The sequence below is a fragment of the Biomphalaria glabrata genome, chromosome 12 (assembly GCF_947242115.1).
Source record: "Biomphalaria glabrata chromosome 12, xgBioGlab47.1, whole genome shotgun sequence".
NCBI classification, from domain to species: domain Eukaryota; kingdom Metazoa; phylum Mollusca; class Gastropoda; family Planorbidae; genus Biomphalaria; species Biomphalaria glabrata.
This window is the reverse complement of record NC_074722.1, coordinates 31,162,295-31,175,283: the sequence shown is the minus strand read 5'-3', so window position 1 is coordinate 31,175,283 and position 12,989 is coordinate 31,162,295. Positions and strand designations below refer to the sequence as shown.

At 40.0% G+C, this 12,989-nt stretch overlaps 2 protein-coding genes across 2 annotated transcripts; one reads left to right on the top strand and one right to left on the bottom strand.

Annotated features, from left to right (window-relative positions):
- The first annotated feature begins 682 nt into the window (after positions 1–682).
- On the top strand, positions 683–1,582 carry LOC129921943 (histidine-rich protein PFHRP-II-like). Its single transcript, XM_056005316.1, has one exon. The coding sequence runs from the start codon at positions 683–685 to the stop codon at positions 1,580–1,582; it is 900 nt and encodes a 299-aa protein (XP_055861291.1).
- A 7,539-nt stretch (positions 1,583–9,121) lies between these two features.
- LOC129921942 (uncharacterized) lies at positions 9,122–10,304 on the bottom strand. Its single transcript, XM_056005315.1, has 4 exons — positions 10,266–10,304; positions 9,507–9,590; positions 9,407–9,445; positions 9,122–9,211 (listed from the first exon to the last, which is right to left on the bottom strand). The coding sequence occupies exons 1-4, from the start codon at positions 10,302–10,304 to the stop codon at positions 9,122–9,124; spliced, it is 252 nt and encodes an 83-aa protein (XP_055861290.1).
- Positions 10,305–12,989: the final 2,685 nt, after the last annotated feature.

Genomic DNA, 12,989 nt, shown 5'->3' with positions numbered 1-12,989 from the left:
AAATATTCCCATCGATCCTTCAGGCGTAATTTAATCATCTTTAATTCGCGGCTCAAACTAAGAATGTTTTATAATCCGTCTATATGTTATTGTGCTTTAAAACAGCCACACTTTACAAAGCAAACATATTTGCTTATTACCATGTTCCACAAAAAACAAAAAGTAAAGACCCGTGTCACTTTCCCTGGTAGATACCTACTAAATTCAGACTCCACTTTTAGTTTCTTCTGCTCTCCCATTGCATAAAACTACAAATTTAAAATGTCATGGTTCCATTCCATCCAATAACGTAGGTAAAGATACGTTTTTCAAACTTAAAAAAAATGTGGCGGGATTTTCTTCTCTTTGTACCGACGTTTCGGCGGGCCGGATGAAACCACGTCACGGGCCGGATATGGCCCGCGGGCCGTATTTTGGGCATCACTGATCTAGACTTTATATCTAAAAGATGACCAATTTAATATGTGAAAATATTGATACAAATAAACTTTAACTATGGTGAAGTAAAAGGCAACTACTCATACAATGGACATAAATATATTCAATCTCGGTTGAAGCTGAAATGCAGCAGAATTATTCAATTGTCTTCTACACACTCGAGCTTTTATAATAGATTTTAAGGTACTTCAAATCAACTCGAACCCTTGAGAAAACGAAAGTTTTAGTAGAGTGGTGGTTTTTAATGAGGCACTCTGAGAAACATGCTATTAGTGAGGCCCATGAGGAACATGCTATTACTGGGGAACATGAGGAACATGCTATTACTGAGGCCCATGAGGAACATGCTATTACTGAGGCCCATGAGGAACATGCTATTACTGAGTCCCATGAGGGACATGCTATTACTGAGGCCCATGAGGAACATGCTATTACTGAGGCCCATGAGGAACATGCTATTACTGAGGCCCATGAGGAACATGCTATTACTGAGGCCCAAGAGGAACATGCTATTACTGAGGCCCATGATGAACATACTATTACTGAGGCCCATGAGGAACATGCTATTACTGAAGCCCATGAGGAACATGCTATAACTGGGGCCCATGAGGAACATGCTATTACTGAGGCCCATGAGAAACATGCTATTACTGAGGCCCATGAGGAACATGCTATTACTGAGGCCCATGAGGAACATGCTATTACTGAGTCCCATGAGGGACATGCTATTACTGAAGCCCATGAGGAACATGCTATTACTGGGGCCCATGAGGAACATGCTATTACTGAGGCCCATGAGGAACATGCTATTACTGAGGCCCATGAGGAACATGCTATTACTGAGGCCCATGAGAAACATGCTATTACTGAGGCCCATGAGAAACATGCTATTACTGAGGCCCATGAGGAACATGCTATTACTGAGGCCCATGAGGAACATGCTATTACTGAGGCCCATGAGGAACATGCTATTACTGAGGCCCATGAGAAATATGCTATTACTGAGGCCCATGAGGAACATGCTTTTACTGAGGCCCATGAGGAACATGCTATTACTGAGGCCCATGAGAAACATGCTATTACTGAGGCCCATGAGGAACATGCTATTACTGAGGCCCACGAGGAACGCAAACGAAGGGGATGATGGTTTACATTAACAATGGTTGCTGCGACGTATAGGCCTACTAGATCTTCATTCATTGGCCTCCTTCAGTCGTAGGACGACTATGGTTCATCTCAGAGCACACTTCTTCATGTGGCCGTGGAGCCCTATTTTGGAGAGACACTCCCGTCCACAGATAGCGCAGGTTAAGGTGGCTTTTGCTTCGGTGGTAGAGGAGCTGGCCGTTTTTCGGATTGTACGTTTTTCTTCCTGAGCTGAGACCCATGTACTTTCACTGTCCATAGCTTTCTTGGTCACTGTCTCTCTCCATCTGTTGCGGTCTAGAGCTATGTCTTCCCAATGGTCAGTATTGATGTTCACTGATTTGAGGTCACGTTTTATTACATCTATGGTCTACCAAATCTATATAACTCTTTCATTATTTAGCGGCAAGGAAAAGTTTTAATGAAGTTATAGCGTTGTTTATTTATAAGGGAAATAATTTGCACCAAAATTCATAATATACTATGAGATTATCACATTAAAATTCGTGAAAATAAATTATATCATAATTATCTTATATAATACAGACGTTACTTCAAAAAAGAAGATGATTACGTCCTACAGTATAGGGACAAATGATTTTTATTATAACTTTTTATATAATACAAAATTTGTTTAGCAAAATAGCACTATTTGAAAATTGTATTTAAAAGGTGACCAATTTTATGTATGAAAATATTCTTACAAATAGACTTTATATTCAGTGTTTTTATTCGATCTTCCACATGTAACCAATTTAGAAAAACAACCAATTTTGTTTGAAGCTGAATATTTGCATAATTATGTATTTATTGTCCCAACACGAGTTGAGATATTACATTCTGAGGGTACTTCAAATCACCTCGAACCTTTGAGAAAACAAAGTCTTAGTAGAGTGGTGGACCGGATCTCGAAAACTATGTCAACAACAGGTCTAAACTTCCCACAGGTTGTGACGTTGCAGGTCAGTCTCCAGGCCTTCTATAACGATTGGCTTCAACCAAACACATACGAGAGACCAGGGCGATGACGTGCGTGAACACATTAGAGAGAGCAGGGCGATGACGTGCGTGAACACATTAGAGAGAGCAGGGCGATGACGTGCGTGAACACATAAGAGAGACCAGGGCGATGACGTGCGTGAACACATTAGAGAGAGCAGGGCGATGACGTGCGTGAACACATAAGAGAGAGCAGGGCGATGACGTGCGTGAACACATAAGAGAGACCAGGGCGATGACGTGCGTGAACACATAAGAGAGACCAGGGCGATGACGTGCGTTAACACATAAGAGAGAGCAGGGCGATGACGTGCGTTAACACATAAGAGAGAGCAGGGCGATGACGTGCGTGAACACATAAGAGAGACCAGGGCGATGACGTGCGTGAACACATAAGAGAGAGCAGGGCGATGACGTGAGTGAACACATAAGAAAGACCAGGGCGATGACGTGCGTGAACACATAAGAGAGACCAGGGCGATGACGTGCGTGAACACATAAGAGAGACCAGGGCGATGACGTGCGTGAACACATAAGAAAGACCAGGGCGATGACGTGCGTGAACACATAAGAGAGACCAGGGCGATGACGTGCGTGAACACATAAGAGAGACCAGGGCGATGACGTGCGTGAACACATAAGAGAGACCAGGGCGATGACGTGCGTGAACACATAAGAGAGACCAGGGCGATGACGTGCGTGAACACATAAGAGAGACCAGGGCGATGACGTGCGTGAACCCATAAGAGAGACCAGGGCGATGACGTGCGTGAACACATAAGAGAGACCAGGGCGATGACGTGCGTGAACACATAAGAGAGACCAGGGCGATGACGTGCGTGAACACATAAGAGAGACCAGGGCGATGACGTGCGTGAACACATAAGAGAGACCAGGGCGATGACGTGCGTGAACACATAAGAGAGAGCAGGGCGATGACGTGCGTGAACACATAAGAGAGACCAGGGCGATGACGTGCGTGAACACATAAGAGAGACCAGGGCGATGACGTGCGTGAACACATAAGAGAGACCAGGGCGATGACGTGCGTGAACCCATAAGAGAGACCAGGGCGATGACGTGCGTGAACACATAAGAGAGACCAGGGCGATGACGTGCGTGAACACATAAGAGAGACCAGGGCGATGACGTGCGTGAACACATAAGAGAGACCAGGGCGATGACGTGCGTGAACACATAAGAGAGACCAGGGCGATGACGTGCGTGAACCCATAAGAGAGACCAGGGCGATGACGTGCGTGAACACATAAGAGAGACCAGGGCGATGACGTGCGTGAACACATAAGAGAGACCAGGGCGATGACGTGCGTGAACACATAAGAGAGACCAGGGCGATGACGTGCGTGAACCCATAAGAGAGACCAGGGCGATGACGTGCGTGAACACATAAGAGAGACCAGGGCGATGACGTGCGTGAACACATAAGAGAGACCAGGGCGATGACGTGCGTGAACACATAAGAGAGACCAGGGCGATGACGTGCGTGAACACATAAGAGAGACCAGGGCGATGACGTGCGTGAACACATAAGAGAAACCAGGGCGATGACGTGCGTGAACACATAAGAGAGACCAGGGCGATGACGTGCGTGAACACACAAGAAAGACCAGGGCGATGACGTGCGTGAACAAAGACGGAAGGGGGGAGGGGGTCGACCTGAAATCGGCCGCACCTTTTGCCACCCAAACGCCTAATATGCTCAGGTTTCTTTTTTACTTGTTTTCAAAGTTTTTGTAGAAACATTAGTGTCAGGCGTTGACCAATGTTTTTGTATGTGTTTCAGGCGCGGTTGCTGTCCAAGACCCTGCTCCTCATGGGAGGATGCTCTGGAGTCTGTGTGTGTGTGTGTGTTTTGGATGTTAACAGGAAAGGTCTATCAAAGTTATAAATAAGGGCGTGTAAGTTGAAGCAGGGAAAGACAATCGAGTGACACAAAGTCTTATAGTTTTTACAATGGGTTTTGTCATGTTTTTTTTTTAATTAATGAATATTAAAGCCATTGTAAGTCTTGATTTTGGTTCTTACCCATCGATATTTGGTGCAGACAACAGGTGGCGTGGTGGTTTCATTAGGCAAACAAAGGCATACAATTATTACAAAATAGAATAACGTGTAGGCTTTATGGGTAAATAAAGTAGGCCCGTAATCGTGTAGGGGGAACATGCTCCCTACAATTATTAATCACTATACCGTAACAATGATTGGAGTGGATATAAGTTAACATATCAAATAGTAGGCCTAGTGTCCTACACTAGAACAATTATCATAGAGTTTCACAAACTTATCATAAAACACGTATTCTCCCTTTAAGAGACAAATTTAGACAACTTTTACTTCATAAAGAACATACATTCATGTTTTTAGTTCTCTCGTAAATTTGATGTTAGATTTAGATTCAGTTCCTATATTACTTCAATGTGGCGTATTTTCTATAATTTACACGTGACAAATATATTTCATTTGTGTTTCTACAACACACCAGCGGCCCAAATTATTCTACGCTTTAAAATCCTTGGTCCTGATGATTGATTGATTGATAATCACAAGTTGTTCCCCTTGCCATGTACCTAATGTTTCTGAACTTAAAACTAGGACAACTTAACCATATTCAAGACCGAAACACCAGCGGTTACATTCAACAAGATGTTGTTTTTTATTCGCAATTTCAACAATCTATATATCTGAAAGACAACAATTCAATGTCCAAAGTAGTGCTCAGTAATGGATTTTCTAACTTCTAACTACAGATAAATTAATAATAAACATTAAAACACAAAAAAAGTAATAATTTTTTACTTGAAAAAGGTGCCGGTACGCCGTACCGGTGCGTACCGTCACAAAAAACAACACTGGTCTAAAGTATAAGACAATAATTCCTTCCGCTTATGCACCTATTAATACTTTTTTGCTGTGTGTGTGTTTTTTTTTTAAGACGGCTTATACCGATGGGTTATTCTAAATAAGATGCATATCTAGATCTATGACTAGCAAAATAAAAAAAAATATGTAAAGAGTAGATGACATTACCAAAGAGAGTATTGCAAGTGAAGGGGCGTTTCATTAAAAATAGTGTATAGTGGGCATTATAATACAGACAGATGAGAAGGCTACAACTAATGGGCCTAAGAAGTGTTTATGCATACTCCATAACAAGAGATTGCGTGCCGTTTGATTGAAGGGTAAAAGAGACAAAAATAAAGGAGATTTATATAAAATTAAGTGCTAGAAAATTGTGGGGTAGAGTTGCTTGAATTTAAAAGTGTTCAAGGCGATATACACATATGCCAACTATTTCAACAGTAATGTACTTTTCACAAAGCTTATATCAACTCACTCTGTCTGTTTGTCTGGTAAAAAGTGTGTACACATTATTTCTCCAACACTCATTCTCGGATCAAGCTGAAACTTCGCACAATTATTCATTGACGTAGACAAGACATGAATCAATAATAATAAAAAAGTAACCAATTGGACAATTAATTACTGGTAATCCATTATTTTGTTTAATAGCAATAGGGAAAACTAATCTTTCAGTACCTACAGATATGGCTAAATTATATAATTGTTATTTTATTGCTATCTCTTCCTCACGCATTCTCCGATCAAGTTGATGCTTTAAACAATTATTTATTGTAGCTAACAAAACATGAAAAAATAAACCAAAAACACTAAATTAGTCAATTAATTATTGGTAATATATTATATTGATTAATATAAAATAAGGAAATAAATTGTACATTACTGACAGATATAGGTTTAGGGACGAAGTTCTGCCCCTTTACATAAGCTTTTTTTTTTAAAAGGATTTTTTTATATTTTGCTTGTGCTACAAACGGGTATCAGGTATATCTATGTGTTTTTAGAATTCAAGGGCAGCCGTTTTACTAGACTATACAAGGGCCTAACTGATGGGCCCAAGAAGTGTTTGAGCTTACTTTATAATAGAGAGTTGCGGGCCCTTCCTTTGTGGGATGAGCGAGACAAAAAGGGACATAGAATGTGAGAGCTAGAAGGATGGGTTGGGGGTGGGGCGAAACGTTGTACTACTGGCCGTTATATTGACGGGGTTTAAGAGTGTTCCGCGGGATAAAACATATCTACCAACTAGTGAAACCGTTGCGCAGCGCTGGGGCTCGGGGTATGTAAACAGTCCCGTGTACCGCAAAAATGTTACTGGATAGATTTCAGCTTCAGCCGGAATACCAGCCAAACTCAGAGAATGTCTCCAGCAGATAATGAATTAAGATGATGTCAATGAAGGACTACAGAATGTACACCTCGTCATTATCCATAGCAATTTAACCTCAACATTTGGAAAAAAATTTGATCCAGTTTTGTGATGTCAGTTGAACTGTAAAATCGAAAAAATAATTGGCTCATTATTACCCAATATTATAATAGGTTCCTTTAGTATTTGTGTCTGGAACTAAGCTTAATTCGAATCAGTTTTGTTCTTAGGAGTGGATCGTGCTTGAATAGTAATTTCACAAACCCCCTAGAAATGACCTAGATTTTGTCTTTTAGTTCATTCTTCTTCCACTTGTTCGCGAAGCCCATTAAGTGCCAGATTCTGCTATTTTAGACTCTAAGGCAGGGGTTCTCAACATGTGGGTCGCGACCCCTTAGGAGTCGATTGGCCAGGGGTCGCCTAAGACCATCAAAAATATAGATTGTTTTTGTCTATTCTTCTATTGCTTGTGGATGGGGGTCGCCGCAGAGTGGGAATTGTAAAAAGGGGATCGCCGAGCTTAAAAGGTTGAGAACCGCTGCTCTAAGGCATTTATTTATAATTTCTAGATCAGGATGAAACCAGCGTACTGAACAAATGGAGTAACAAAATATGCGCGAGCGTGTAAAAGTGCGTTGCCTTCAGAGATTTAAACAAATCTAGTCAACTTGATTCAACCTGGTGAACAGCTTACGTTTAATTTTAGAAAGAACATAGGAGATTAATTAAATAAATTAAATTCTAGTAAAAATTTCAAATTCAGTAGTTTGTTCTTTGATTTTATTGAGAAAATTTATCTTTAGTTTGATGCCCCTCACCGCATGATGCCCCGTGCGGCACGCACCACTCGCACATGGCTAGCTACGCCATTATAGCTCCGGATTTAAGACTGTGCGTCTACCAAGGGCTTTGCCCTACACAAGCTAACAAAAAAATGTACCCTTTTTAAAACTCAAATATACGTATACATTTTTCTTTAAAAGAAAATTGAGATTAAATCCACCATAACTATTTTTATTTCCTCTAAAATATGGCACGCTTTTTTAGATGTCATTCATAAGTCAATCATTATTAAAGCTTTCTGTCCTCCACATCCGGCCCTGCCTCACATTGCCAGGTTCGGCCCTGATTACATTTGATTCGGTACTAGGAATAACACAATATTTGGCAGATTGTGCATTCCCAAAATTGGTCCAAAATCTGCAGATCACAACTGTAGCTTAGAAACTAGACCTAGATACAGTGTTTAGTTCCTATATGTGCCTAGCGTGTTTTATTTTCTTCTCCTTTTAGATTTCCCCCCTTTATAATTCTGTAGCTTTTTGTAAAGGCATTAAATGAAGCCAGAGATCTATTCTAAGGCCCCATTCACACGGATTTCTTTGAATTTATGATTAATAAAGTAATTCCCATGCCAGAGTGGAAAGTTTCATAATAAAAAGGGTGAAGATTATGGAGGGTTTAAAAAAAGCGTCCTAATTTACAGACGTAGGTGTATCGGGACAATGAAAGAAACCAAAGTCAAGGCTGTTACATTGTGGTATCAACTGTGCTTGTAGCAATTCACGAGTTGCCTCTCAAAAACTGGGCAATTCAAACCCTCAGTCTTCGTTTCCCCCCCAAAATAAAAATCTAAATGAGGTAAAATACCAATGCAACGCTACTGAAGTACTGACAATTGATAATTTTAAGTGCTCTATAAATAAATAATAAATAGTATAGGAACAAATCTAACATTGACATGGGCTTGTATATGGATATTAAACAAGTGGTGTGTGTGTGTGGGCTAAGTTTAACTCGATCGCACTACAAATATAGTATATACACGACTTATATTACATAGAATTAGGCCTGAGTCACTTAGATCAAAGTCACGTAGGCCTTAGTCACATATGTTTAAGTCACTTAGATCAAGGTCATGAATAATTGTGCGAAATTTCAACTTGATCCGAGAATGGGAAATGGGAGAAAAAAAAAAGTACGAAATTTTACCAGACAGACAAACAGACAGACGGAGTGAGTTAATATAAACTTTGTGAAAAAAAAACTACGAAAACAACTAGAATCTAAATATACAATTTAAAAATGTCTGTGCGTAACATAATGTGTGAATGCTAACGACCCGCAGGGGCCGCCCACGAGTACGTGACACAAACTCACTTCATTATTATTATCATTATTAAATTATTTAAACTGGTAGAAGGAAATGCAATGTTTTCATTGAAAACAGAATTTCGAAGAGAGACTTATGTTCAATATCTTACGTCTGCTAAACATTTCCTACGTCTGCTAAACTTTTCCTACGTCTGCTAAACTTTTCCTACGTCTGCTAAACTTTCCCACGTCAGGTAAACTTTCCCTACGTCTGCTAAACTTTCCCTACATCCCCTAAACTTTTCCTACGTCTGCTAAACTTTACCTACGTCTGCTAAACTTTCCCTACGTCTGCTAAACTTTCCCTACGTCTGCTAAACTTTTCCTACGTCTGCTTAACTTTCCCTACATCCCCTAAATTTTTCCTACTTTTGCAAAACTTTCCCTACGTCTTCTAAACTTTCCCTACGTCTGCTAAACTTTCCCTACGTCTGCTAAACTTTTCCTACGTCTGCTTAACTTTCCCTACATCCCCTAAATTTTTCCTACTTTTGCTAAACTTTCCCTACGTCTTCTAAACTTTCCCTAAGTCTGCTAAACTTTCTCTACGTCTGCTAAACTTTTCCATGTCAGCTAATCTTTCCCTACGTCTACTAAACTTTCCCTACGTCTACTAAACTTTCCCTACGTCAGCTAATTTTTTCCACATGTTCCGCTAAACTTTTCCTACGTCTGCAAAACTTTCCCTACGTCCACTAAACTTTTCCTATGTCCACTGAACTTTTCCTACGTCTGCTAAACTTTTCAACGTCTGCTAATTTTTCCTACGTCTGCTAAACTTCCATACGTTTGCTAAACTTTTCCTACGTCCGCTTATCTTTTCCTACGTCTGCTAAAGTTTTCCACGTCTGCTAAACTTTTCCTACGCCTGCTAAACTTTTCCACGTCTGCTAATCTTTCCTACGTCTGCTAAACTTCCATACGTATGCTTAACTTTTCCTACGTCTGCCAAACTTTTCCTACGTCTGCTAAACTTCTCCTACGTCCGCTAAACTTTTCCTACGTCTGCTAAACTTTTCCTACGTCTGCTAAACTTTTCCTACGTCTTCTAAACTTTACATACGTCTGCTAAACTTTCCTACGTCTGCTAAACTTTCCCTACGTCTGCAAAACTTTCCTACGTCTGCTAAACTTTTCCACATCTGCTAAACTTTTCCTACGTCTGCTAAACTTTTCCACGTCTGCTAAACTTTCCTACGCCTGCTAAACGTTTTCTACGTCTGCTAAACTTTCCCTACGTCTGCTAAACTTTTCAACGTGTGCTCTGTGCGCCTGTTACAATCTGTTTGGCTAAATGGTTTCCTAATGAACACGTCATCACTGCAGTTTAGAGTAACTTTGCCTCCAAAACTTAATGAATGGCAGCTCGGTTTTAACGTGTCTCTGTGTTTCAATGACTTCAAGTCAGAGGGACTTCATATTTAATACATCCATCCGCCCCAGTGGCGCTACAGCCCATGGAGGGCTCTGTCCTGCCTCAACACATCTCTCCATTCAGATCTCTCCTGAACCTTTTGTCTCCATGTCAGAACTGCAAGCTGTTGTAAATCTGCCTCCACATCATAGGACCGTTGGGGCACCACACGTGATCTGTTGACCATCTCTTTCTATACATCTCTTGCCCTTAGCCAGAGTCTCTTACACAGACAGATGTGTCTATTCTTTGACATTATCTTCTTTTGTCGGCCTTTCTTTGTCCTGGAACTGCTCCCTACAGGAAGGTCTTTGTGAGCCCTGTGTATCTTGTGATGTGGACCACAGTCTCAGTTGCGTTTTTTGAGAAAGATAAATAGGTCCATGATGAGCATAGAGCCGTGAGATTTATGGCAAACAAATATTCACATTCAGATTAGTAAAATCTGTACACCACTCAATTAGAGTCACTTCAGTGCAGAAGACTAATGTAAAGTACACACTTAACCATAATCTACAAATACAAAAAAAAAAAAAAAAAAAAAAAAAAAAAAAAAAAAATCGGAAAAATACACAAAGATAAAAACACATTTCTAATTCCATATGCTAGGACAAAAAAATGCTTCTTCTTTCCTAGTGCTATTAAAGCATGGAATGGGTTGCCTGAGTCAGCCAGGAAGACTTACCACTTGGAAGAGTTTAGTTCACTGATAAACATGCATAACTATATCTGGACACGCGAAGGGCGTAATTATCTTCTTTTTTTTTTAGAAGTAACGTCTGAAATCTATAAGATAACAAGTTTGTCATTAAGATCCTATTTTTCTATCGCATTATTTGCTTTAATACCTACGAGTTACTAGATTATTAGGCTCACGAAGGAAAACAAGGGAATCCATTTCAATAACCTGCACTACATCCTTGGTGTCAGAGCGAGTCGTCCCTCAGACTCTATAGTAACTTCACTGTATTTACATAACGAAATGCTGTCTGGTTACACCAGTGTTTCCCAAACTTTTGACCTATGTGTACCCCTTGCATATGTAATTTATTAACAGAACATTATAAAAGGGTATAAAAAAAAAATCAGCATAGTTAATAAAGTGCAACGCGTACCTCCTCCAAAGTCTTCCTGTACCTCGGGGCGTACGCGCTTTTATATTTTTTAAATGCTTAGTACTCCTTGCCCACCACCACCACACTTTAATTTATTAACAGAACATAATAAAAAGGTATTTCAAAAAAAAAAATCAGCATAGTTATTGAGATGCAACTTTGGAAAACACTGGGTTACATCTAAAGTAGAACGTTTATTTATATCAACAAGGGCACAATCGAGTGTGAAAAGCGTGGGTCGTATTGTGGGATAGCGTCCCTTGGAATTCCGTGTCTGGATGAGATGAGGTACTGGGCAGCGGGAAGTGAGATCACTGATAGTCACTAGAGGGGGAAAATGTTTATAAGCACAAAGTAATGACAGGATTGAGGATACAGTGCCATTTCTTCAGGCTTTTAAAATACACATGACAGTACATACGTAAAAAAGTTGTATGTAGCAACACATTGATATATCGATAATCTAAAATTATTGACTAATCATTTCCATAAAACAGAGTCTTTTTTTTCTGTCTCTTAAATAATATCAGACAAGCGTGACACGGGCCGCATGGCTGAAAAAAAAAGTGGACAAAGCCTACAAGTGGTATCAAGTACCGGATGGGGCCCACGGGTCGTAGGCTGACCACCTTAAAAGTAAGTAAGACTAAGTTGAAAATTAACACAAGAATTTATTCTTCTATAATTTACGGGTTTAAAAAATGTGTGTAGTGCGTAGGCATTAAAATGATCCAACACGTAATGGAACAATGTAATCAGGGCCGGACCTAGATAATTGGAGGCCCTAGGAGAAGTGAATTTGGTGTCCCCAAATATTATAGAAAAAATAAACAGCCGAAAAAAAAAAAGAATTAAAAAAATTACAAAATTTATTTAAAACCTAGTCAAGCTAGTAACTCCAACAATAACATCGGGCACAAGTATAGCTTTTTCTTCTGAAAAAAAAATTCCCTTGAGCCCTGTGCGAGGCCCCCAATATTTGAAGGCCCTAGGAGGCTGCTAGTTTGCTTATGCCTAAGGCCGGCCCTGCTGTAATAAATACATAAATTATGTGTCATAGGGACATTGGAGATTTTCACGATAAACTAAACAATATCAAGGACTCTAAATTGAACCTTGTCATCTAAATAGGAAAAGAATTGAACTGTAATTTTAGAACTATCTCACACAAGCTATCTTTGTATCAAGTCATGCTTCATTTCACGATCGAAATAGCAGCAATTAAATTTACAAAAGCGATTTTTTTTTAAATCGCAATTTTGATCCAATATGTTTTTTAAGGCCAACATTTAAATGGTAAGTACAATACTATCATTCCTATGGGCGTAGCCAGGATTTTTTTTCGGGGGGGGGGGGGGGGGGGGGTAGGGGGGGGGGATTTCCCCCCCCGCGAAATTTTTTTTATATGTATTTATGTGTGTGTGTGTACATATTCTTTATTGCATTCTGACCCTTCATTCTTTCGGAAGACGTT